The following is a 27,591-nucleotide window of genomic DNA, read 5'->3' on the forward strand; positions in this document are numbered from 1 at the left end:
AACATTTCTCCAGCAAAAAGAAACCTACCCCACCAGCTCCCATGAGAATAAAATTCCCTCTATTTCATTACACAAAAGACTTCAGATGCCTTGAATTCTAGCATCTTCAAGCCCAGAATCTTAGACTTTGAGCTGGAATGGCCCTGAAGAATAATTGAGTCCAGTCCCTTTAGTTTATAGGTAGAAACACCAGGGTTCCAGGAGGGGAGAGGTCTTGCCCAATGTCACAGGACACCCATGGCCACCAGGCCTCTAAGCTCCTGGCTGGAGACCACTCACAAAGTCAGGGCAGATGGGCCTAGCTTCTGAATCAGAACCAGCCCTCCCCTTTTTCTTATCTACCTCCTCTCAAGAATCTAGTGTCCACTAGGGGAGTCTAGTGGCCCTGAAGGAGGATCATGGACCTCTGCCTCTTTAGATGCCTGCAGAACAGAGAGGAGCTGTGGGCCCAGGAATCTTCTGGTCTCACCCAGGAGGGCAGAGGGAGCCCTAGACTGACCCAGCTCTGCAGCATGTAACCATGTACCTTGGGGTCCTCGCGCTGGGCCTGCTTTTTCTCATCTGAGGGTTGTTGTGAAGGCTAAGAATAGTCAACCATAAATCCTAGTTCCCTCCCACTCTTCTCTCCTTCCCCATTCTGTTTCTTGCCAGCCTTGTGACCTTTCTGAGCCTCAGTTTCTCCACAGTCCCACTCGCAACTCCATGTTTCCAAGGTCTCTTGGATGGAGCCACTTCCACAGTGAACCCCTCTAGGTGCAATTACAGGATGATTTTGTGTCTCGTGGGTGTCACTGCTAGGGTGGAGGGCCACGCCTCCTCTTTTGAATTCTGACTTTCCAGCCTAGGAGTGTCCCAAGGTTTTCCTTGTTAAAATTGGTCTGGCTGGCTGCTGTGACACGCCACACTGCCCTGACGGTGCACACACCACTGTGGGGAGGAACAGAGGAGTCCAGCTGGCCATCGCATGGCAGGTGAGTGGGCAGAGCCTGGGGCCTTGGGGCACCAGGGCATATGAGAGGGACTTCAAGAAACACGGGTCTGTGGGATGACGTTTGATCATTGATTGTTAGGGTTTTATAGCTGGACGGCCCACCGTGAACACATGAACTCTTCATGTGTGTTCATGAGGCCCAGGACGAAAAAACCAGCCCTAGGCCACCCAGCAAGTCCATGGCAGAGGCTGGCTCAAGCGCTGTCTTCTGGGCTGGGGCCAGGTCTCACCCCTGTGCCTCACAGGACTGAAGGAGGCGGGCACAGGACGGCAGGGGCAGAAGAAAGAAAATCTTCTTGCACCCCATGCACATTCTATGGATCCAGAGACTTTTCTGGGCATAGTTGGGAATTGTGGCCTGGGTAGGAAGGAGTGAGAGGCCCCCACAGGCTGCATCCTCACCTGATTCCCACCCCAAGCACTTGGCAAGAGCAGCTCTGGCTGAAGTGAAAAGAGCTATATGACCTTGAGCAAGAAAATTTGCCTTTGGTACCTCTGTTTTCTGATCTGTGTAATGGGGATTATAATGCAAATTATCTCACAGCCCTGCTGTGAGGAGTTGGTGAGACCATGTGTGCTGTTCTCCCACCACACATCTCAAGTGGGGACTTGTAAACAGTAGACTCAGAAAATGTAGGTCGGGCACAGTGGCTCATGCCTCTAATCTCAGCATTTTTGGAGGCTGAGTTGGGAGTGGAATTATGGAGCTCAGGAGTTCGAAACCAGCCTGGGCAATGTGGCAAACCCCATCTCTACAAAAAAAATACAACAATTAGCTGGGCATGGTGGTGGACACCTGAAGTCCCAGCTACTTGGGAGGCTGAGGTGAGAGGATCGCTTGAGCTCAGGGGGTCGAGGCTACAGTGAGCCAAGATGGCGCCACTGCACTGCAGCCTGGGCAACAGAGTGAGACCCTGTCTGAAGAAAAAGAAAAAAAGAAAACGTGTCCCCCATGACCTCAATATAGTGAGCAGCAAACTCCCCTCAAGAAATTTTCTGTTAGATGCTGGGGCCCAGTAATGAGCAAGTCAGCAGAATCGGGGGTCCTACACTCAGGTATTCAAGGGGCTTGTCTGAGTCTGTGTCTGCCAGTTTTAATTGTTCAGCATTATGTGACAGTTTCATCAATCAACTATTTTTTTTTAACTTTCAAAGGCAGATATTTTAATTTCCTCATCATAGTCTAGCTCCCTCTTCCTATTTCCTCCTGGCAGTTAACAGCATTGCTGGACATGTTGGGCCCTTCAGGCTCCTAGGATAGGTCTGTTCTCCTGAAGACCAGGCCTTGCCAACCCAGCTCACAGTCCAGACTGCCTGTTTCCAGAGCTGGGGTTGCCTCCCTAATGGCCCTGGTACAGAAGGGATTGCCTTTGTTCCTCCAAGATCTGCTTCTCAAGGCTCACCTAGACGATTCCTCTTCCCTGGGCCTTTGATAACCTATCAGACTTAAACTTGACAGTGCCAAGGTTAATTGCTGAGGAAGGAAAAAAGTTGATGATGATGCCTTTTGTCAGGTCTGTAACTAACTTGCTGGGTTCCTCTGTCTGAATCTCTGTTTCTCTGTCTGTGAAATGTCAGCATCGGAGTTGTCATGCCTATGTAAATGGACTATGTGTTGGGTTGGATTCAATTCCCTGGGTCTTCTGGGTCCTCTTGGCTTCTTGGGAGGATCTGCTTATCAGAGCAGTAGGCCATGCCTACTACATGCTCTGTGCCTGAATGGCTGAGACATCAGATCCTAGATGGAAAGTGTATTCATCTTCCTGGAGCTCCTCCTATTCCCCCTCCCTCACTCCGTCCATGGTGGGCATCCCTAGTTGACCCCAGAGTTCTTCCCTCTGGAGCCTGGATGTGGCCCTAGAATGCTCAACCCAGTTCTTCAAGTACCAGTTGATCAGTTGGCAAAGGAGGTGAGACCCTTTTGCCATGATTAAATTATAATCATCTTTCAGCTCAGAGATTCCAAGAATTGAGTGGAAAACTGTGTGTGAGGTGGGCTCTGGCTGGGACATTGGGCTGGAGTTGATGCGTCACTGCCTCCTGGTGAGAGAGAGACCAGCAGCTTCCAACAATACCAGGAAGGAAAGGAAAATGGGGCAGTGGCCCCAGAAAGTCCCCAAGCAACTCCCAGTTAATCATTTAGTCATGGAGTTCAGGTGCCCATGATGCATACTAAGCATAGGATCATAATGGGGCCCATTAGAAACCAATTATGCTTAGTCCAGAGTCTGGGAGATGCTGCTGGCTTCAACAGAGCTTCCAGGGCTCAACCCCACTGGGCTGAGACAAAGCATTGGGGAGGATTATATCACTCAGCTCTCTGGTGTCACCCAAGGGCAGGAGAAGGAAGATGGATGAGCTAGGCCTTGGGGTGGGGATGGGTGGAGAGCTAAGTGGGCAGGAAGCAATGTTCTGCACATGGACACTTCCCTTTCTTAGGTGGAGCTCTGGGGCCAGCTGGTGAGCAAGTGAGATGGGGAGGAGGCGAGGAGGTCAGAGGGCCAGAAGTGATGGGCAGGGCCTGTCAAGGACCTTGAATGCCTACAAGATGGTTGTAGATTCCATGGTAATTGAGCAGGGAAAATGACATGCTGACACTCAGAAAAGTCCCTTCCCCTCTCTGAATCTCAGTTTCTCCATAGTGATGGGATGGATTGAACAGGATGAGCTGAAAATCTCTGAGGCTGTTGGGGCCATGCAGTCACTTAAGCAAGAGACAAAGAGGGGAGAATAACAAGAAACCCGGTGCATGTAGGAACTGGAGAGAGGAGGACCAAAGTGATGAGGGAGATGTGGGGAAAGGAGGTGATGATGTAAAAATCCCTGTTTGCAAGCCAGGCGCAGTGGCTCACGCCTGTAATCACAGCACTTTGGGAGGCTGAGGCAAGTGGATCACGAGGTCAGGAGATTGAGACCATCCTGGCTAACACGGTGAAACTCCATCACTACTAAAAATACAGAAAATTAGCCGGGCATGGTGGCGGGCACCTGTAGTCCAAGCTACTCAGGAGGCTGAGGCAGGAGAATGGCATGAACCTGGGAGGCAGAGCTTGCAGTGAGCCGAGATCGTGCCACTGCACTCCAGCCTGGGTGACAGAGCGAGACTCTGTCTCAAAGAAAAAAAAAAAAATCCCTGTTTGTAGAGCACATCACTGCGGACCCAGCACTAGGCTATGTACTCAATGAATAGGGAGACATTCATCCTTTTGGAAGCCTGTTGCCCTAGCGTGTTTATTAATGGCTTCTGCTTTCACTCTCAGAATTTCCTGGTTTAAGTGATGCATTTTATCACTACCCTATTTATAATTACTAATTCACTTAATCCTCCTCAAAGCCCTAGAAGAAAGATATTATTATTGCCACGTTCCAGAGGAGGAAATCAGATCCTCAGAGAGGCCCAGTAACTGATCCAGGGCCACACAGCCAACAAGGAGATGATTCAGGATGGCAGGAATTGGCAGAGCACTGGAATGGCAGCCAGGAGGTCCTGTGTAAATACTAATGATGATAACACTCACATTTCCTGAGAACCTAGTATGTGCCTGGTATCAGTCTAAATACTCTATGTGAATCCTCCCAACCTGAGGCGGGTACGATCATCACCCTCATTATCACCAGGAGACTAAGTTTCAGAGCTCACTCACTTGCCACACAGCCAACAAGGGGCAAAGCCTGCATGAGAGCTCAAGTGTGTACCTCCGAAATCAGGCTCCTAGTTGCTGTGCAGAGTGAAAGGAAGCCCCGAGAAGATGGTGAGAGGGAGAAGGGGAGGAGAACAGTCAAGCTGGAGGGGCTATGAGGCTTGGGATAACAGGCAGGTGGAGGGAGCACTCTTACCACATCCTTTCCCTGTGCCTAGGGGGTACAGCCTCAGCCCTCGGGTTGGCGAGCCTTCAGCCCTGGGCTGGGAGTTCACCCTGCATATCCCAAGGGTGAAGGCCCCCGGGGCTGAAAACAGGCTGCCCATTCTGTCCTCAGGGCCTTGGGTTCACTGTCAACTGGAGCAGTCTCAGAGCAGATGTTACCTCTCCCATCCCCTCCACTGGGCAGTGGGTGAGCTACCTCTCAGAGGTATGGCAAGCTGGGACCATAATCCAGTATCCACCAAGAATTTGGCCAAGGGAATTTGTGTCTGGGCAGGAAGTTGTGAGAGAGATAGTCCCTGAGATTTGAGGATAATGATGATAATGGCAGTTCTGACTCATCCCACCTCCTCTTGCACGTCTGTGATAAGGATGCAGATGCCTCAGAGGGTGATGGGAGCTGCTTTGGGCTGTGGCAGAGAAGGGGGAAAACCAGTGCAGGAAAACCATGTCCCAGGGGCGATGTGACAATCTTCACATCAGCACACTCTTGGTGGGGGGTGGGGGTGCGGGGGGAGGTGTCTTGTAGGGAGGAGCGCTGAGAAGGGTCCTTGCGGGTAATCAGAGGCACTTGCTTCAGCAAACCACAAACTATCCAAACCATAAGAGTCCTTCTGGGTCATTCCACAGAGAAGAAAACAGACCCAGAGAGGCAATGCGTGGGGGTGGGTGGTCAGTGATCCGTCTACCTGCCCATGTCAGAGGCCTCACACACCCTCCTCTTTCACACTCTGTGGAAGGAAAAAGTTAAGAAGGAAAGGCAGGCTTTGGAATGTGACAGCTTGAGAGAGAGGGATTATAGGGTGGGTGGGGTGTGGACTGTCGGAGCGTGAGCAGCTGACAGGGTGTGGGTGCTGATTCTCGAGGGCGGACCCAGGACACTGCAGAGCATCAGCTCCCCCTTCCATATCCCAGCCGAGGGATGAGGAAGGAGATTCATCCATTCATCCAACCAACATTCACTGAGTACCTAATATGCCCTGAGCCCTTAGCCAGGTTCTAGCAACCCAGAGAGGAGGAGACTCAGCCTTCGCCTTCATGGAGCTCTCAGTCCAGTGGGGGAGAGACATATGCAAGCAAACAACTATAACACAGCATCCCTGATCACAGATAAGGGACAGAAGCCTCCACCTTAACAGAATTTGAGCTGAGGACATGGAAGGGGTGATACTGGGTTTATTTTGACAAGGGGCCTGGAAACCATCCCAAGTGCACATCTATCTCCTTGCCTTGGGCTGCCCTATACCTAGGAGCCTCTGCCTATGCCCATCAGTCTCACTGTCCCCATGAGGGTCAGGAAGGACACTGGCTAGGACAGAACTTATCTGTAATCACCAGTAGTTCCCCCTGCAGAATCTTGGACCCCAGGCCTGGCCGTTACCCCACAAATGGCAGGTCATGGAGGTGAGATGCTGATGGGTGTGGGTGACTTAGATCACCAAAGCAGCAGCTCCAGGGACAGATTCCACAGGGATTATAACAGCGACCTCCTGGGTTATGGGGTGAGTGTAGAGTTGGGCAGGGGACGGGCCGGGGGCTGGCAGGTTGGGATTTCTAGGTAATGTTTCTGTAAAACCCCATCAAAGAGCAAAGGAAGAAGTGTGTTCTATGGGGGTGATAGGGAGCAAAATAGGGACAAATGAGAAGAAGTTGCAAGAAGAAAGCTTGGCTTAGCAGAAGGAAGGACTTTCTAACACTGGGCGGTGAGTGAGCTACCTCTCAGAGGTATGGCAAGCTAGGACCATGATCAAGTATCCACCAAGGATTCGGCCAAGGGAATTTGCACCTGGGCAGGAAGTTGTGAGAGAGATGGTCTCTGAGATTCGAGGACAGTGATGATAATGACAGTTCTGACTCATCCCACCATCTCCTCTTGGCTGTCTGTGATAAGGATGCAGATGCCTCAGAGGGTGATGGGAGCTGCTTTGGGCTGTGGCAGGGAAGAGGGGAAACCAGTGCAGGATCCATAGAGTTTAAACCCATGACCCAGGATCCAGCAGTCCTCATCCAATCCCAAACTCCCCTTGTATCCAGCCTTGGGGCATACCAGGGCTGAGAATATTACCACCCAACAACCTCATCCCCTGCTTCTGACTCATCCACTGAAAAAATAGCATCCTGTTCTGGCCTGTCCCTACATATATTGCTTGGGAAGTAGCAACATGAATTGTGGGCTACAAATCCAGTGTGTCCTCAGGCAAGAAGTCCCTTTCTTCCCACTTCTGGATCTCAGTTGCTATGTCAGTAAATGGAGACCTGAGCTCCTAATGGCTCTTCCAGCTCTGCTGATATTAGACTTGACAATTCTATGTACAAGGTGCCTGGTTGGGGGAGAGGGTCCTGCCTGTGTTTTCTGACTAAACCAAGGTCATCTGAGCTCAAAGTTTTGGAGTTTCAGAGGTTTGTGCCTGCCCTAGAATGACTGGGGCTAACTTGATGTGAAAGCTTTGGTTCTACTTTCCATTGTGAGAATTGGCAAGGGTAATGGGAAAGCCCCCTGGCACTGTTGTTCCAGCTCATGCCACATGGGGTCACTGTTGAACACTGGTCCTGCACAGTCTTTGCTCACTTACCACAACAGGGGCTGTAGGAGCTCCCAATCTTGGGACACATGTGTCAGCCATGTGAGTTCCTACCCACATGTTCAGTCATTATCCCCATATCATGATGTCAGCAGGGGCTTCCGGCCTAAGCTAAGCTAAAACTAGTTTTTTCCATGAATCTCAAGCCTGAGTATTGAGACCACAGCACCAACCTAGACAGCTCACAGGTGGAGAGCAGTTGGGAGGCTGTTGTGGTCTAGACAAGAATCTTGGCTCTCTCCATGTTTCAGTTATCAATTGCTGTGTAGCAAACCACCCCAGCACTTAGGGGTTTCAGACAACAATCATTCTCCTGCTGATGAACCTGCAATTTGGGCAGAGCTCAGTAGGGACAGCTTGTGTCTGCATCAGCTGGGGCAGCTTGCCTGGGGGCTGAAGGACCCACTTGCCAGATGGCTGAGTCCCATGGCTTCCAAGTAGTTCTGTCTGTCAGCTGGGAGCTCAGTGGGCTGTGGGTTGGAAGCCTTGGTGGCTCTCCAGGTGAGCTTCTCCATGGGCCATTTGGGTTTCTTCATTGCATGGTGGCTGGGTTCTAATAACAAGCAACCCAAGGGAACTAGAAAGAAGCTGTATTAACTTTTATAATCTAGCCTTAGAAGTCACAGTGTGTCACTGTGTCTCAGCCACAAGTCTTCCAGGTCCAGAGGGTGGGAATATATACTCTACTTCTCAATGAGAGGAGAATCAACATCATATTGAAAGAAGAGTATGTGGGATGGGAGATATTACTGCAACCATCTTTGGAAAATGCAATCTGCCACATACTATTAACCAAAAGATTGTACAAAGATGCTGGAATATTTAAAAAGTCAAGCATTTTGACCAGCCCTGTCCAGACACTTGCACACACAAGCCACTCTTCTGATGACTGTGGTGAAGCTCATGTTGAATTTTATAGTCTGGAACTTCTAGGCTGTGACTCCTATGGAGTCAAACATAAAGACACCATAGCCTGGGGATAGAAAAGCCACAGACTCAGGAGGCAGATTCCCAGCTCCATCACTTAGAAGGCTGTGTAACTCTGAATCATGCGCAGTGGTTCATGCCTGTAATCCCAGCACTTTGTGAGGCTGAGATGGGAGGATTGCTTGAGGCCAGGAGTTGGGACCAATCTGGTCAACATAGCAAGACCCTATCTCAAATTAAAAAAAAAAAGAAAAGAAAAGAAAACAGATTGTGTAACTCTGTACCTCAGTTTTCTCATCTGTGACATTGAGTTAACAGTAGTACCTCCCTCATATGGTTTATTAAGATTAAATGAGCTAATATTTATAAAATACTTGGAAAAGCACTTGGTTCATAGGAAGTTTTATTAAATAAAACCTATCCAATGGTCTAGCCAACAATTACTGAACATTTCCTGTATGGTTGACATCAAATAAGATACAGTCAAGAGTTGCATGACAAGTGTCCTTGGGTGGGGAGTACTTGGTGATACAACTTCAGTGGTTCTCAACTGTGGCAGATTATATTTCACAGGGTGGTCATATCTGTATACATCTCATCTCAGTGTTCTTTTTGCAATGGGACACGACATTGGTACATTTTCAGCAAGAGATGGGGCATGTTTCTTTTCTTTGAACCTAGGTAGGCCTTTGTAACTGCCTTGACCCATAGGATAAGGTGAAGGTGACATTGTGTAACTTCTGAGGTTACGTCATAAAAACCATTGCATCTTCCACCATGGTCTCTCAGGTCACTTGCTGAGGGGAAACTAAGCACCATGCCAGGAGGATACTCATGCATTCCCATGGAGAAATCCACATGGAAAGGAACCAAGGTGCTTCAACCTGTATTCAGCACCAATTTGCCAACCATGTAAGTTAGTCACCTTTAAAGTGGATTCTCTAGCCTCAGTCAAGCCTTCAGATGAGTATGGCCGCAGCTAACACATGATTGCAACTGCATAAGCAACTCCAATTCAGAGCTGGCCAGTGGAGCTCTGCCCAAATTCCTGACCCACAGAAACCATGAAGGATAACATATGATTATCATTTTTCCAAGCTAAACTCTGGGTTAAACAGATTGGTTAAGAAGCAATAGATGAGTAAAACATCAACTCTTTTGTCCCTAATACCCTCCCTCTCAATATAACAAATATTTAATAGTGTCCCTTCACCAACCTGAAATTGAATTGACACAGCTTACCTACCTCTATATGCCACTTTTTAAAAAATTGTATCCTAACTATAATATAAATAGTAAATAAAAGGAAATCAGTTTTTACTAAACATACTTAAGTATGTAACTGCTTATTGAAACTTTACCAGAAGACATGATGAAGTGATCAGATGCCATCCTGTGACTGTAGTGAATCAAGACAAAAACAAGACCACTTCATAATCATGAGTGAACACAGACAAAAACATGAACATTGTCTAAGCCATTTACTGGTCTCCACTAACTGACATATTAGCCCTAAAGCTGGGCTAATATGAATAATGGCTGCTTCTTTATCACTTATGACACTAGCCTCAATTCATTCTTCCCACCTTCTATGTAGGACTATTAAGATACTCAGATATAGACTTGCCTCACTGCAAGAGCAGCCTCTAATCCAGAGCAAAGCCCTGCTTCTCTGAAATTCCCCAAAACCATCTAACACAAGTCGCAATCTGTAAGTCCTCTCTAATATCCTCTTCCCAAGATGTTCTGTGGTTCTTTGTGGTGAGCGTTCTTTCTCATTGCCATGAGCGATGAGCCCTTCCTGTTCATTGTATTAATGTGTTGCTGGTGGTCTTTGGCTAGAGAGCTTTGACAGAAAAGAAAATAAATTTCAGTGTTCATCATTCATAATAAGGGGAAGTAGTAATGAAACTTTTGTTTCAGTTTATATCTGTGCATGTATATATGTTTGCAGGTATATGGAGTATGGAACATTTAAAACTGTTTCTTATGTCAATCACAATAAAACTAGTATAACCACTGACCCAGTGGTCAACAGCTGGAAGACTCCACTCCAGCCCTTGCTTGTTTGTGTGCCCTTTGGCAAGTTATTTCACTTCTCTTGACCTCAGTTTCCTCATTCATTCATTAACACATTTAAGAAATATTTGTTGAGCACCTTCCATGTATCAGGCACTGAAGATTCATCAATGAACAAAACAGACACAGCTCCCTGCCCTTATGGCGTTGATATTCTTGAAAGGGAAAGTAAGCAATTAAAGAAATAAAATATATTGTAAGATGTCAGTAAGTGCCGTGGAGGAAAATAGTGGAAAAGGAGGGTAGGGGTGATTTGCAATTTATAAAGGGGTGGTCAGGGAAGGTCCCACTGAAAAGGTGCCATTTGAAGAAGGAGGCAAGGGAGCAGGTTCTGCAGGAATCTGAAAGGAGAGCAATCCACATAGAGGGAACAGCAGGTGCAAAAGCCCTGAAGAAGGAGCCTGTCCACAGGTTCAAAGAGAAATAAGAAGGTCAATGTGGCTTAAGGGGATGAAAGAGGGGAAGAGAAACAGAACGCCCGAAAAGATATCAAAGTGCCCAATCTGGAAGGGCTTGAGGGTCATTGTCAGGACTTCAACTCTGCTGACACAGACAGGAACCAATGGAGAGCTTGAGAGCAACCAAGTGATCTTAGATTTTAACAGGATCCTTCTGACTTCCATGTTGAGAATGAGCCCTGGGGACATGCGGGGGTGGGGGCACAGGGGAGGTGAAATAGGGAACCCAGTAAGCATGACGGCATCTAGAAAATGAAAAGGGTCACAGTACCTCCCTTAGGTGTATGTTAGAAGGCATAAGCACTTGAACACATACAAAGATTTTATTATTGTTGTTTGTATTATCCCAAATCTAATAGCTGATTGGACAAAGGAGAGATGAACTCTGGTGGCAGGGCCGAGGCAGGAACATCTCAGGGGACAATCACAGGCACCCCAACCAGGAGGGGCCTTAGGAAAAGCACAAGACAGGAAAGAGATGTGTGGGATGTCGGGGCAGGAGGTTGCAGAGGTAGAGTCTGATGCAGCCAGAGCAAAGAGTAACTGAGCTGTGAGGGGATGGGTGTGAGCTGGAGGGGTCAGATCTTGGACAGATCATAATAGACAATGGGGCATCCAGTGGAGGCTTGGGAGCAGATGTTTGACAAGATGAAATAGGAGTTTCATGAAACATCCCTTTGCTTACTAAAGCATCTCACCAGATATCACTAATTAATCTTCTACATGGCACCAGAATGATCTTTCCAAGGTGCAAATCTGATTACATCACAGCTTTGCTTAAAACAATATTTGACTGACTACAGTCCTTAGGATAAAAGGCAGACTTCTCATCCCACTCCAAGCGTTGGTGGTCTGCCGACTACGGGCCCCTCCAACCTCATTGCCTTCCCCACACATCTGCTTTCTCTCAAATTTTAGAAGTCACCATGCTCCCTCCTGTCTCTCTGTCTAGCGCCATAGCTGCTGGCTAGAATTCAAGGCTGCACACATCCTAGAGTTTTAAGCTGTTGCTTATAGTACTCTGGCGAATAGTTTTGTTAACGTAACTACTTTAGTTTAGGTGTTCTGTGACACCTAATGCCTCTGGGACTCCCAATGCCTCTCCCGTAGGGTTCATCTCAAAGCTTGCCCTAAATGTTTGAGGTCTGTCTGCTTAATGCCAGTCTTCTCCACTGGGCTATCAACTGTGTGATGTCAGGGCCAGAGGGTATTTGATGGACTGTTGGGTCTGTAGCATCCAGCACAATGCCCAGCACTTGAATGAATGAATGCTGAATAGAGGAAGAGGATGCTTGGACTGAGACTAGATCCATCACTCAACTCTTTCCTGGAGATACCCATCCAATTTAAGACTCAGCCTCAATTCCGCCTTCTCAAGGAAGCCTTGCTTGTCCTGCTTCAGACCAGGACAAGCCCTCCATTACTGTTCTTTCAGCTCCCATCCTTCTCCCTGATAGCATGTATCAAAGCAAGAATTAGTTACGTGGACTCACCTACTTAGGTGTCACCCCTGGAACATAATAAGTAACATTTATTGAGCTCTCATCTTCTGAGGACTCTAAATGACAGGGGCCATTATCCTCACAATCACGCCACAGGCATTATTCCCATTCTGCAGAGCGGGGAACTGAGAGGCAGAGAGGTCAAGAAGGCAGGCTAGGAACAGTGGTCACACCTGTAATCCCAGCACTTTGGGAGGCCAAGGTGGGCAGATTGCTTGAGTTCAGGAGTTCAGAGTGACATGGCGAAACCTGGTCTCTACCAACAATACAAAAAATTAGCTGAGTACGGTGGCATGTGCCTGCAGTCCCAGCTACTTGGGAGGCGGAGATGAGAGGATCACTTGAGCCTGGGATGCCGAGATTGCAGTGAGCCGAGATCGCGCCACTGCACTCCAGCCTGGGTGACAGAGCGACACTCAGTTTCAGACAAAGAAAGGAAGGTGGGTCAACCAGTAGATGGCCAAGTCAGAATCTGAACCCATATCAGCTGCCCCCAGACGACCTGCTCATAACCATTGAGCCAGACAGTCTCACCACACCATGCATTGAAGGCAAGCCCACATCTACATCCTCAGCACCAGACACCAGCCTGGCATAGAGAATATACAGTCAATCCTCAATGCTTGTGGATTCTGTATATGCACATTGCTAATATTTATTTTTAAATCCAAAATCTATACTCTGCACTTTCTTAGCCATTCACAGACATGCACAGAGTGCAGAAAAATTGTCACCTGACCTGACACGCATATTCCCAGCTGAAGCTGAACAGGCAACATTCTCCCTTCTTGTTTCAGCTCTCATACTATAAACAAATAACCTTTGTCTGTCCATTTAAAACTGGGGGTTTTTTGCATTTTTGTGCTTTTTTTGTTGGTGATTTCTCTGTTTAAAATGGCCGCTGAGCACAGGACTAAAGTGCTGTCTCGTGTTCCCAGGAAAGCTGCAGGAAAAGCAGGAAAAGCAGGAGCAGTAAAGCTGCGATGTGCCTTACATGAAAAATATGTGTTAGGTGAACATTCAGGCATGAACTATAGCGCTGCTGGCCACAAGTTCAATATTAATGAATCAACAATATATATTAAATAATATTTGTTTCTTCTGAGAGGGAGAGTCTTGCTCTGTGGCCCAGGCTAGAGTGCGGTGGTACAATCTTAGCTCACTGTAACTTCCACCTCCCGGGTTCAAGCGATTCTCCTGCCTCAGTCTCCCTAGTGGCTGACATTACGGGCACCCACGACCACGCCCAGCTCATTTTTTTGTATTTTAGTAGAGATGAGGTTTCACCATGATGGCCCCAGGGTGGTCTCGAGCTCCTGAGCTCAGGCAGTCCACCCACCTCGGCCTCCCAAAGTGCTAGGATTACAGGCGTGAGTCACCACACCCAGCCTGAATAATGTGTCTTTAAACAGAAACGCACATTTATATACTGATCAATTGATGAATAAGTTGGGACCAGAGGCTCACAGGAACCTAAACCTGTATTTATTTTCCCTAAGGGCAATGGGTCAGTTCTCATTAATTCAACCTTTGCAGTGATTTTACAGAACTTAATGACTAAGAGGCTGGGCATGGTGCCTCACACCTGTAATCCCAGCACTGTGGGAGGCCGAGGCAGGCAGATCACCTGAGGTCAGGAGTTCAAGACCAGCCTGGCCAACATGGCAAAACCCCATCTCTCCAAAAATATACAAAGAAATTACCCAGGTGTGGTGATGTACACCTGTAGTTCCAGCTCCTCGGGAAGCTGAGGCACAAGAATTGCTTGAACGCAGTAGGCAGAGGTTGCAGTGAACCAAGATCACACCACTGCACTCCAGCCTGAGTGATAGAGTGAGACCCTGTGTTAAAAACAAAACAAAACAAAACAAAACAAAACAAAACAAAACAGAGAATTGTTGACATATGATAAATAGCAGTTGGATGAACAAATGACTGGCTGGGATTGAATGGGAGGACAAGCCCAGAGTGGGTGAGAAACACAGGGCCGTGTCCTCATCTCCCTGTCCTCTCCCCACCCAGGGATCAGAGTCACCAAGGTGGACTGGCAGCGGTCGAGGAATGGCGCTGCCCACCACACCCAGGAGTACCCCTGCCCTGAGCTGGTGGTTCGCAGGGGCCAGTCGTTCAGCCTCACGCTGGAGCTGAGCAGAGCCCCGGACTGCGAGGAGACCCTCATCTTCATGGTGGAGACAGGTAACTGGGCTCGCCAGCACCCCCTTCTCATCCGCAGCTGGAGGGACCTGTCTTATGACCCAGTAACCTGAGACCTTGCAGTCAGCAGCTCAGGCTATGGGGGAAGCAAGTCCCTGTAGGTAGATGGAGCCTTGAACCCTGGAGGCTTCTGGTGGCAGCTTTCTGGGGGTGGTTGGCAGGTGCTGCCAGCAGACAGTGGGATGGATGGGATGATGTCTCTGGAACCCTGTGTGTACCAGACACCCAGGGCTCTGGAAGGGTATGAAAAACCATCAAGCACTTTAAAGCCCAAGCTTTTCTTTCCTTTCCTGGCTCGACATAGGCAGACTTTGGTTTCAAAGGATGCTGTCACTTTCTCCTTAGCCTGGAAGTGGCTGGGGTGTCAGGGCAGCTGAGGTGGACCCTCACTCGGCCACTGGCCTTCTTGCTTTTGGTCAGGTCCTTCTCCCAAAGCCTCCCAGCAGTTTAGGGGTGAAGGCGGGGCTTCCAGGCCTGCAGCTTTTTTCGCTTCTCTAAAGCTGGGTTTCCCAGGGACAGGGTCTCCTGAGTCCCTCTCCCCTCCTCCAGGACCCCGGGCTTCTGAGGCCCTCCACACCAAAGCTGTGTTCCAGACATCAGAGTTGGAGCTGGGTGAGGGCTGGACAGCAGCAAAGGAGGCTCAGATGGAGAACACTCTGACTGTCAGTCTCGCCAGCCCTCCCAATGCTGTCATTGGCCGCTACCTGCTGAGCATCAGGCTTTCCTCTCACCGCAAACATAGCAACCGGAGGCTGGGCGAGTTTGTTCTTCTTTTCAACCCATGGTGTGCAGGTAGGAGTGGCCAAGTCCAAGGTAGAGGTGTTTCCAAAAGACATCCTCAGAGGAGGGCCTGCCCTTGGAGGGAGCCTGGGAGGTGGGTTAAAGGACAAGACGGTGAATGCCAAGAGCTGGGCAAGTACTTGGCCTAGGCAGAGGTAGGCAATGGTCAGAGAAACCTGGTAGCAGGTGCTTCAAAGCCTGTGCCAGAGGACCCAGTGGGCAGGAGAGGCCCAGGGGTGGGTAAGAGCCAGGACTTGGGAATCAGATTGCCTTGGTTTAGTCCCAGCTCTGCTGAGCTGCTCCCCTCTACCAGTCTCCATTTCCTCCTCTGTAATACGGGAAAAATAACAGTGCCTACCTCTTAGGACTATGGTAAAAATCCATAGAGGTAAAACTTGTAACGTATGAGATACATCATAAGGCCTTAGTAAGGAGTGGCCAGGATCTAAATTAATATTTAAGAAATATGGCCGGGCTTAGTGGCTTACACCTGTAATCCCGGCACTTTCGGAGGCCGAGGCGAGTGGCCATCACCTGAGGTCGGGAGTTCAAGACCAGCCTGACCAACATGGAGAAACCCCATCTGTGCTAAAAATACAAAATTAGCCAGGTATGGTGGCACATGCCTGTAACCCCAGCTACTCAGGAGGCTGAGGTAGCAGAATTTCTTGAACCCAGGAGGCAGAGGTTGTGGTAAGCTGAGATTGAGCCATTGCACTCCAGCTTGGGCAACAAGAGCAAAACTCTGTCTCAAAAAAAGAAGAAAACCAAAAAAAAAAAAAAAAAAAAAGAAAGAAAGAAAAAAGAAATATGAGGCTAATGTGTCAGGTCCCATAAAACTCTTCAGTCTTGGGCTGTTTGGGGATTGGTCCCTGCTTGGATAAAGACTTGCCGGGGGGGAGGGAGTTTGGCAAGGAGGCAGCATGGGAGCTCGCAAGCCGCCTGTTGACCTCTCCTGCCCCAGTCAGCCTCCGGGCACTGTCCTGCTGCTGATCCCTGATGCAGCCCTTCCCCAGGCCAACAAGGCCAGAGCCCCAGTCCACACCGGGCCTGATGACTGCTTTTCAGAGGACGATGTGTTTCTGGCCTCAGAGGAGGAGAGACAGGAGTACGTGCTCAACGACAGCGGCATCATCTTCCGAGGCGTGGAGAAGCACATACGAGCCCAGGGCTGGAACTACGGGCAGGTCTCCAGGGGCACAGGCCAGACAGGGACATGGGCTGGGGCATGGGGAGGTCGGTGGGACTGGAGTCCCTCTGTCTGCTCACTCTTCTCAGGAGGGACAAGGGGTACTCACTCCTAGAGAAAATCCACTCGTTCATTCATTTGTCTACTATTCACTGGGCCAGGGTGTGCACTGTGTCCTGGGGAAGGGGAATTGCTTTGGACATGGTATGGACACAGAATAGGTCAGTATTGTTGTGGAAAAATGAATAGCTCTGATCAGTGGTTTTCAGACTCGAGCATACATCAGAATCCCAGGAGGGATGGCGTGCTGGACCCCACCCCCAGAGCTGCCCACTGAGTAGGTCTTGGGCAGGGCCTGAGAATGTGCATTTCTAACCAGTTCCCAGGTGATGCTGATGCTGCTGGTCTGGGACCATGCTCTGAGAGCCACTGGCTTAGATAAGTAGTTCCAATACCAGGGGAAGGAAAAAGAATGATAGGGATGGAAGCAAAGGGAGTTCAGAAGAGGGTGAAAGGAACCTCCACCTCGGCCATTGTGGAGGCTTGCATGATATTGGGGTTGGGTCTCTACAGTGAGGCAGGATCTGCCCAGGCATAGGGAAGAGAAGCAGAGCCACATGGAGGTGTGAAGTAGGGAGTCCTGAGTCTGCTAGAGGAGTTCTGTCTGCCTGAGCTCCGGGTGCCCAGCAGAAGGAAGATTGGACTTGACTGTCAGGCTGAGGAGTCGCGCACTGCCCTGCAGGCCAGGGGTTTAAAGCATTCGGGATTCGGGTGCTGGACAGGGAAGATATAGGGAAGGATTTAGGGTCCATCTAAGGGGTAGCCACTACTCAGCACCCAGTTTTTGTTGCCAGACCTTCCAAATTATCAGTGACCAGAAACCTAAATGTGTATGCAAAAATCCCCCAGCTTTTACATATTGTTAACTAATTCAAATGTGTTTGAAAACATCATGTAGACCAAATGAGCATATCAGTGAGGTAGATGTGGCTCAAGAGCCATCGATTTTAGCCCAGACTTTACTGTGGGTAGTCGGGAGCCACGGGAGGTTGTTGAGCAGGGGAGAGGCATGATTAAGGCTGAGGTTCTGATTCCCCAGGTGACTCTCTGAGGAAGGGTTTCCAAGACTAGGGGCTGCTCTGTGCTGCCCCTGGTGGTTGGAAGGGGCAGCAAACTGCCCTGCACAGATGGGGTGACTGACGGGGTGAGGGCTGTGGGAGGGTCTGGAATATGGGTGACTAAGCACAGCCTCTAAGCACAGCCTCTCTGGGGAGCAGTTTGAGGAGGACATCCTGAACATCTGCCTCTCCATCCTGGATCGAAGCCCCGGTCACCAAAACAACCCAGCCACTGACGTGTCCTGCCGCCACGACCCCATCTACGTCGCCAGGGTCATCAGCGCCATGGTGAGAAGCCCCTTCATCCCTGCACATGTACTTCCTCAAGGATCCCCCAACCAACCCTGGGGCCACACCCTGTGATTCTTCCCATCACCCCTTGTTTTAATTTGCTGTTGTTGCACAACCAACCACCCCAAAACTCAGTGGTGTAAAACAACCCTTTATTATGCTTACAGTTCTTTAGACTAGGAATTTGGGCAGGGCACCATGAGAATGGTTTGTCTCTGCTCCAAGATGCTTCTTCTGGGGGTGTCTTAATGGCTGCATATGTCTGGGATGGTTTGACAGGACATCTGTCTGGGGCTTTGGTTCTGGTGGTTGGCAGTTCCTAGGTTGTCGTATACGTCATGTCTCCTGGAACTGGAACGTCCAGGATGGCTTCCTCACCCTCATGTCAGGCCCTGGGCTGGGGTGGCTGTAGCAGCTGGGACTCACCAGTCATCACTCTTTCCACACAGCCTTTCCATGTGGCTATCTTGCGCTTCCTCACAATATGGCAGTCTCATGCATAGCAATGGCTCCCCCACCCCCACCTCCCTGCCCCAAGCAATCCTTCCAAGAAAGAGGAAGTGGAAACTCCCAGTCTTATAAGGCCTAGGCCTGGAAACTGGCACAGCATCACTTCTGCCATAGTCAGTGGTCAAAGTAGTCACAGGCCAGCCCAGACTCAAGAGGACCCCTCCTGTTGAGTGGGATGTAGACCCACCTCTCCATGGGGGGCATGACAACTTTAACCTATCACAGGCCTCAGGCCATGGTGTTTCCTCCCAAAAGATGTCTGCAGGGCCCACCAGCTCCCTCTACCACATGCAGGTATTAAGGTCAGTGGGTGGTATCTGAGATTCCAAAATTACACAAAGCTATATTTCTCCTATTTGATACTCTTAATTCCTCAAGACCTCAGAGAGCAGTTGGAGCAAAGAGAATTAACATGAGTGACAGTCCCAAACAGCAGAGCATCACAGCCCTGAGGACAGTGAAAGTCCTGAACTCTAGGCTCCCGAGTCCAAGTCCTAGACTCATGGATCACCACTTGGACTAACTTGCTGTGTGATTTGGGCAGGTCCCTGAATGCTTCTGAAGCTCAGTTTTCACATCTGAAAAAAAAAAAAAGGATAATAATCAAGCCTACATTGTAAACTTCAACAGGTTAATATAGTGTGCACAAAATTCTTGGCATAGTGGTGTCTGGCACACAATAAGCGTTGAATAAATGTTAGCTGTCCCTATAATTATTATGCCAACAGTTCCCCAAAACAGATCATTTAACACAGGAAATGCCCTAAAGTTGTAATGATTTTTACAACGCAGTATGCAAATGGAAGATAATTGAAAATGACAAGTGCTACCAAAAAGTAGGTATTTTAAGGCCACAGATGCCCCTAATTTTCAGACAGTTAAAAAGCAAGAGTGACCCCGATTGACCTGGTGGTCCAAAGTTGGAGAGGATTTTACCACGATGCGGTTCTTGAGGTAGGAAGCCCTGTCTGGTGGTGGACCCGTGCCCTCCTCTGCCCAGGTGAGCAGCAACAATGACCGAGGTGTGGTGCAAGGACAGTGGCAGGGCAAGTACGGCGGCGGCACCAGCCCGCTGCACTGGCGCGGCAGCGTGGCCATTCTGCAGAAGTGGCTCAAGGGCAGGTACAAGCCCGTCAAGTACGGCCAGTGCTGGGTCTTCGCGGGAGTCATGTGCACAGGTACCCTGGGAGAGAAGGGCCCCTCCCCCAGCCTCCTCTATCTAAATGTATTTACATATATTTGCATATGCTGCAACCCATCTTCATTGATGGATTCATTGAAGGGGGAGAACTAAGTCTGGCTAATGAAGAGAGAAGCCAGAGAATTTATTTCCTTCACAGCTGATCTTTTATTTTGAAGGAGTTACCTACCTCCCTCTGTCTCATTCATTGAGTGCTTTGGGCGAGCCCTGTGGCTCCCTTGGCCTCCAGTCCCCTCAGGAAGATGAGTGGGCTCTATTAGGTGGCTTCCAAGCTCCTGCCAGCCTCAAAGCCTGTCTGCTTACATGAGGTGGCAGCAGCATCTCCTGAAGTCCTTGAGAGAATGTGCAGGAGATGGTGGCATTTCTGAGAGTGGAGATGGGAGTCTCAGCCCCGCAACCTGCCGAAGTAGACAGACAGACAAAGATGGCGGGCGGAGGGCCTTGGCCACAAATGAGCCAGGGCACCTGTGGAAGCCAGGCCCCTCCCTCAGGGGCCGGGGTCCCGCCTGCTCCGAGCCTCCCAGTCTCTGCTCTGCAGTCCTCAGGTGCTTGGGGATAGCCACACGGGTGGTGTCCAACTTCAACTCAGCCCACGACACAGACCAGAACCTGAGTGTGGACAAATACGTGGACTCCTTCGGGCGGACCCTGGAGGACCTGACAGAAGACAGCATGTGGTAGGTCCTGCCCCCAGTCCAGGCCCAAGGGCTCCGGAAGCCCTGCAGGTGGAGTAAGGCGTCATCTTCCATAACACCACCAGGGAGCGGCAGGCCCAGAGCCCAGCTCTCCTGAGTCTGAGCCGGCTCTGGAGGGAGCGAGAGGCGCCCTGAGGACAGAGTGGTACCTCTTCCAAGATGTAAGGTCTGAGGTCAAGAGATGTAGACTCAGAGGTCAGGAGGTGCCTCAAGATTTGATTGCCTCGAACGCCTGGTTCTACTCTCTGGGAATCTGCGGCTTCCTGAGGTGGGGTGGGAACTCCATCCGCACAGGTAACTCTTCCGTATCGGATCAGGAGGCTCCTGCTTCCGTATCAGCTGCGGTTCTCCGTGCTGTGTGTCTCAGGTGGGAAACAGACTCCTTCTTCAGTTAAAACAAAATTCTTCACATAAAGCTTTAAAAAATTCATTCTAGGCTGGGCGCGGTGGCTCACGACCGTAGTCCCAGCTACTCGGGAGGCTAAGGCAGGAGAATTGCTTGAACCCAGGAGGCAGAGGTTGCAGTGAGCTGAGATTACCCCATTCCACTCCACCCTGGTCAACATAGTGAAACCCCATCCCTACCAAAAATACAAAAGTTAGCCAAGCGTGGTGGCAGGCGCCTGTAGTCTCAGCTACTCTGGAGGCTGAGGCAGGAGAATCGCTTGAACCTGGGAGGCAGAGGTTGCCTCTGTGAGCCAAGATCACACCACTGTACTCCAGACTGGGCGACAGAGTGAGACTCCGTCTCAAAAACCAAAAATAAAATTCATTCTAACTTAATTTTCTGAAATAGAAAATACATTTATGTGGTTTAATATTCAAAAGGTACAAAATGGGTTGCAGTGATGTCTCCCTCTCGCCCAGTTCCCCAGCCTCCCCATCCTCCTCCTGGAGGCAACACTATCACTGTCTCCTACATCTCCTATCAGAGAGATGCTCTGCAGACACCAGAACATCCGTACCTGCACTGCCTCCCTGCCTTTTCCCCACTTAAATAGTATTGGCAGCTTTATGTGATACTGTTCTTGCTGGAACATTTAACAATTCCACATCAATACACAAAGAAGTTTTCCTTATTTTCCATAATATTTAAAGTAATAACGTAACACTCACCAAACACCTAGCCTGTGCCAGGTCTAGTTCTAAGTGCTGTATATAGATTAACTCATATATTTCTTCAAACAACCTGTGAATAAGTTAAGATCATTGATTCTATTTTGTAGATGATAAAACTGAAGCACAGAGAGGTTAAGTAACCCATCCAAGGCCACACAGCTAGTGAATGGAAGCATAAGGGTATGAACCCAGTCTGCCTCTCAGTTACATGAAAAAGCCATTGTTCATCTAACCATCGCATATGAATGGACATTTCAGTTGCCTCAGTTAAAAATAAGTTTGTTTTTACAAGCAACGCTTCAGTGAATAAACTTGTTCAAATGTCTGTTCACATGTGTGCAAGTCTGCCACTCAAAGCCAACTTTCTAAAGATTAGGAGAGACGGCCAGACGCGGTGGCTCATGCCTGTAATCCCAACACTTTGGGAAGCCGAGGCTGGCAGATCACTTGAGGTCAGGAGTTTGAGACCAGCCTGGCCAACACGGTGAAACCCCATCTGTACTAAAAATAAAAAATAAAAAATAACCGGGTGTGGTGTCACGTCTATAATCCCAGCTACTGGGGAGGGTGAGGCGTGAGAATTGCTTGAACCTGGGAAGCAGAGGTTGCAGTAAGCTGAGATTGCACCATTGCACTCCAGCCTAGGGGACAGAGCGAGACTCTATCTCAAAATAAATAAATAAATAAATAAAAATTTTAAAATACAGATTAGGAGAGACAGTGAAGAGAACACAACACAGAGACACAGAGAGCCTTGTATCCTTGTTCCCCAGGGGAGCCTGCCAGGAACCTTTCCCTAGCTGGCCTCCAGCTCAGACCATCTCTGCTCCCCTTGGTCTCTCCTCTTTTTTGGTTCTCTTCATTCCCTGGAAGCCCAAAATACTCACATCCTTCTCTTTTCTTCATGCAGAAAGCACAGACACTGCATTTTGATGTTGAGGACTCTGTCACCACCCAGGTTATCAGGGTCCCACTTTTAATCCCCAAATGCTAATCAAGATACTTTCCCCAAAAAAGACAGTTGCCTGCCAAAGGAGTTCTGAGGCCGGCTGTAAAGATGCCAAGACAGGCAAACCAGGAATCAGGTTTCCCTCTGCTCCTTTCTTTCTGCAAGACCTTGAGCAAGTGATATCACGTTTCCTACTCATATTCTCATCTTTAACACAGGGAATTAAAAATAAGGCTGGAATTACCAGGGTCTATAGGGCTCTGCATAATCAGAACCCTACCTACCCTCTCTGCTGGCCATATCCCAGAGATACTTAAATACTTTCTGCTCCCTGAACACACTAGGCTTTTTCTCGTCTCACTCAGGACCTTCACTCTTCCTATAGCTTATTCTTCCTCACTTAAGTTTCATCTTCAATGTCATTTACCTAGAGTAGGTCTATAGGGGTTGTTCTCTAGCTCAAGCTCCTCTTTATCTTCATAATATTTATTGTCACTTGCATTTCTTTTTCTGCTGACTTAGCTTTGCCTGTCTCCTTTGTTAGAACGTAAGCAGCATGAGAGTAAGGATCTTCTGTCTTAGTTACAGTACCTTGAACAACAGGTTCTTGATAAATATACATACACATCTGTATACACACATACACATATATACAAACATATATGCATGCCGTGTGCTCATTAGTGTGGTTGAATGAATGATTCACAAGATGCAGCCACAGTTCTTGTGCAGCGTAGGGAGCCCAGGGCCTGCCTCTCAGTAGGATCTTCCCTTCCTATGCCCTCACTCTAGGCAGCTTCACCCATTCTCTCTCTGTGACAGGAATTTCCATGTCTGGAATGAGAGCTGGTTTGCCCGGCAGGACCTAGGCCCCTCTTACAATGGCTGGCAGGTTCTGGATGCCACCCCGCAGGAGGAGAGTGAAGGTATGCTCAACTGGGTGGGATAGGTTCCAGACCTCTGCTTTTCCCTTACCCATGCTGCTCATGCCCACCCCTCCTGCCCAGGTGTGTTCCGGTGCGGCCCAGCCTCAGTCACCGCCATCCGTGAGGGCGATGTGCACCTGGCCCATGATGGCCCCTTCGTGTTTGCGGAGGTCAACGCCGACTACATCACCTGGCTATGGCATGAGGATGAGAGCCGAGAGCGTGTATACTCGGACACAAAGAAGATTGGGAGATGCATCAGCACCAAGGCGGTGGGCAGCAACTCCCGCGTGGACATCACTGACCTCTACAAGTATCCAGAAGGTAAGGGCCACATGGAAGCCTTTATTACCTTTATTACCTTCCCCAGGATGGCCCATGTGCTGCAGAGATCCCACTGCGGGTAGCCTGGGGTCAGGCTCCGCCCCATGTGTATGACGCTGACAGCAGCTTCCATGCACATTGTCTCTGTGCTCTGAGCCAAGTGCCTTTATTTAGGCTACATTAATAACTTGCTCTGTTTGCTAAGCACCTCTTCTGCCTTAGAAGATTTCCTATATGTAATAATAATAGCTACATTTCCTTGAACACTTGCCATATACCAGGCACTGCATTAGGTATGTTCACATACAATAATAATCACTACTAGTAATAATGATGATAGTAGCAGGTATTATTTATTGAACACCTAGGACAAATGCGTGGCACAGGCCCAATTCAGACAAATAATAATACCATCTCCTGTTTAGCATCTGCCAGGGCCTGTGCCATGATACCAATTTATGGCCACTGGTTTATTGAAGAGCCCTTACTTGTTAGGCTACAAAAACAAAACAGTTATATTTTTTCTTACAGCTGCTTCCAACTATACACTTTAAAAATCTCCCTTTCCCACTGTGTAACAGTTTCCTTAGCAATGTTATGATCTGATTAACATATTTTCAACCATTTCTGCTTGTTAAAGCCATGTCACCAAGTAATTATGACTTCAAGCTCAAACTTGAATTAGACCCTGTCTCCTCCTGTCCCCTGAGCACAAGCTAGAGCAATGACCCTGGAAGGTTGCTAAAGAGGAGACACAGTCTGCTCTGAACACCTCCTCACCTCCCTTTTCTACTCTCTAGCATCATATTTGACAGCTCTGGTTGCACATTTTTTTTTCCTTTGAGATGGAGTCTCACTCTTGTTGCCCAGACTGGAGTGCAATGATGTGATCTCAACTCACTGCAACCTGTGCCTCCTGGGTTCAAACGATTTTCCTGCCTCATCCTCCCGAGTAGCTGGGATTACAGGAGCCGACCACCATGCCCGGCTAATTTTTGTATTTTTAGTAGAGATGGGGTTTCACCATGTTGGCCAGGCTGCCCTTGAACTCCTGACCTCAGGTGATCTGCCCACCTCGACCTACCAAAGTGCTGGGATTACAGATGTGAGCCACTGCACCTGACCCCTGGTTGCACACTTGAATTATCCAGGGAGCTGTTTCAGTTATGTATCTTAAACAATAATTACTTATTTGGTCAATTCTGTGGGTCAGCAATTTGGGCTGTGCTCAGCTGGGATGGTTCATCTCCAGGTGGTGTTGGCTGGGATCTCACATATGTCTGTCACATGGGACTGCTGAGATGGCTGGGTCTGTGTTCCCACTTGGCCTCTCTTGTCCCAACAGGCCAGCCCTTGCTATTGTCCCAATAGCAGCAACATTCCTAGAAGGTGAGAGATGAAGCTGTGAAGTTTCTAGAGGCCTGGCTCAGAATGTGCACCATGTCACTTCTGCCACATTCTATTAGTCAAAGCAATTCATGAGCCCAATCCAGATTCAAGGGGTGGGAAGTTGCAAGGCATTATGGCCATTTTTAATCTACCTCAGCAGTCCAGATTGCACCCCTGACTAATTGAATCATAGTCTCTACAGGATGTGGTTCTGGCATCGGGACTTTTTAAAGCTCCCAGGTGGTCTCTAGTGTGCTACCAATGCTGAGAGCACTGTTAGGCTAAGGGGGAGGAAAAGAGGAGAGAAGAGAGCAGATGCCTTTGTCTTAACTGGGTGAGGATTCAGTGCCGGCTAAGTGGGCGGGTACTGCTGCCCTAGTTTCCTATCTATGCTTGCTGAGGACAGATGGTGGCTCCATCACAACCTGCTGCCATCAAGGCTAATTTCTGTGCTGTTCCTGTAGACACTGCTGATTTCTTGTGCTATTTGGGCCTTTTCAACACAGTTTCTTTCTGATGCATGGTGACTTTTGTCCCCAAGTTCTGCTGAGGTTTTACAAGGCTGTGGTGCCCCACCCTAACTTCCACTGTCTCCCACTCCAAGGCTGGGAACTGAAACCTGACACTTGTGGGTAGGAGGAGCAGTCTTGACTGGCTGTCTCCCATCTGCTGTCTCTCTTCAGTTCTCTTCTCCCTGCTCAGGTAGTACACAGCTTAGTAAGTAAGACGGGATGAACAGATCTCCCACAGGGAGGGGAATACCAACTTCCCTTTCTGTAGGCACCCCCAATCTTGATCAGCCAGTCATTTCTTGCTGAAGATACCCCCAAATCTTAACACATTCTTTTTTTTTTTTTTTGGAGACAGAGTCTCGCTCTGTCACCCAGGCTGGAGTGCAGTGGCCAGATCTCAGCTCACTGCAGGCTCCGCCTCCCAGGTTTATGCCATTCTCCTGCCTCAGCCTCCTGAGTAGCTGGGACTACAGGCGCCGCCACCTCGCCCGGCTAGTTTTTTGTTTTTTTTTTTAGTAGAGATGGGGTTTCACCGTGTTAGCCAGGATGGTCTCGATCTCCTGACCTCGTGATCCGCCCGTCTCGGCCTCCCAAAGTGCTGGGATTACAGGCATGAGCCACTGCGCCCGGCCCCTTAACACATTCTTTTAAACACCTACACACACCCCCAACTCACACTTTAGCTCCTATCTCCAGGAACATGGCACTTTCTGGACTGTCAAAGACATCTTCCACTTTAGTCATCTTCTTACTGTCTTGGGGTGGGCTATGGATGAGGGTAGTAGGTGATAAGGCCTCTTCTGAGCTGGCACCTCTCTGATAAGACCTACAGATTGATGGCTGGGTCCCTTCTGCTGGGAGCTTCTGGAACTTAGAACGTGGGGTCTAGCCTGGGCAACATGGCAAAACCCCATCTCTACAAAAAATACAAAAGAATTAGCCAGGAATGGTGGTATGTGCCTGTAGTCCCAGCTACTCAGGAGGCTCCAGTGGAAGGATCACTTGATTCTGGGAAGCGGAGGTTGCAGTGAGACAAGATTGTGCCACTGCACTCCAGCCTGAGCAACACAGTGAGACCCTGTCTCAAGAAAAACAAAACAAAACAAACAAACAAACAAAACAAAACAAAAAAACATGAGATCTGTGGGTCTTTTGTCCTAAGATTTAGCCATGATCAGCTGGGTGCAGTGGCTTGCACCTGTAATCCCAGCACTTTGGGAGGCCGAGGCAGGCAGATCACCTGAGGTCCGGAGTTCTAGACCAGCCTGGCCAACATGGCGAAACCCCATCTCTACTAAAAATACAAAATTAGCCGGGCATGGTGGCGCATGCCTGTAGTCCCAGCTACTTGGGAGGCTGAGGCAGGAGAATCGCTTGAACCTGGGGGGCGGAGGTTGCAGTGAGCCAAGATCGTGCCACTGCACTCCAGCCTGGGCAACAAGAGCAAAACTCCATCTCAAAAAAAAAAAAGCCACAGGAGAAATTAACATCCTGTTACATGATGACAGTGATGGCAATCACTGTCACTGAGCGCCTGCTGTGGGCTGGCTATTTTCACAAGTTATGTAGTTATTTTATGTAACAAATGTTTACAAAGCCCTTACCATGAGCTTTTAAGTGAGACACGGATACAGCGTTTATTTTACAGAGGAGAAGACAGAGGCACAGAGAGGCAAGTTGACCCAGCCAGAGAAGATAGCTAGTAAGGGAGAACTCCCCTGCAGAATCCGGAGCCCATGCTCCTCACTCTGCACTGCACTGCCACTGTTTAATTATACTATTGTTTACTGTTTATTGACTGCCTACTGTGGGCAACGTGATTTCACCTCTAGGTTAACAAAAATAATAATAATAGTATCTAGAACTTGCTAAGCACAATGGCAAGCAATGTCCATGCATTAGTTCATTTAATATTTATTTTATTTTATTTTATTTTATTTTTTTAATTGTTTTTTTGAAACGGAGTCTCGCT

The 27,591-nt window shown here is 48.9% G+C and overlaps 1 protein-coding gene across 2 annotated transcripts in view; it reads left to right on the forward strand.

Moving 5' to 3' along the window:
* The first annotated feature begins 903 nt into the window (after nt 1-903).
* Nucleotides 904-27,591, forward strand: part of TGM6 (transglutaminase 6) — a 55,086-nt gene continuing 28,398 nt past the window's right edge. For both annotated transcript variants that reach the window (XM_017872544.1, XM_017872545.1), the window contains exons 1-9: nt 904-971; nt 14,425-14,598; nt 15,166-15,408; nt 16,465-16,583; nt 17,863-17,991; nt 19,505-19,682; nt 20,244-20,382; nt 23,291-23,394; nt 23,476-23,718. In XM_017872544.1, coding sequence (XP_017728033.1) covers nt 965-971; nt 14,425-14,598; nt 15,166-15,408; nt 16,465-16,583; nt 17,863-17,991; nt 19,505-19,682; nt 20,244-20,382; nt 23,291-23,394; nt 23,476-23,718 — 1,336 coding nt within the window. In that variant the 5' untranslated portion in view covers nt 904-964. The remainder of the gene's footprint in view (nt 972-14,424; nt 14,599-15,165; nt 15,409-16,464; nt 16,584-17,862; nt 17,992-19,504; nt 19,683-20,243; nt 20,383-23,290; nt 23,395-23,475; nt 23,719-27,591) is intronic.

The sequence above is a fragment of the Rhinopithecus bieti genome, unplaced genomic scaffold (assembly GCF_001698545.2).
Source record: "Rhinopithecus bieti isolate Rb0 unplaced genomic scaffold, ASM169854v2 scaffold_7580, whole genome shotgun sequence".
Taxonomy (NCBI): domain Eukaryota; kingdom Metazoa; phylum Chordata; class Mammalia; order Primates; family Cercopithecidae; genus Rhinopithecus; species Rhinopithecus bieti.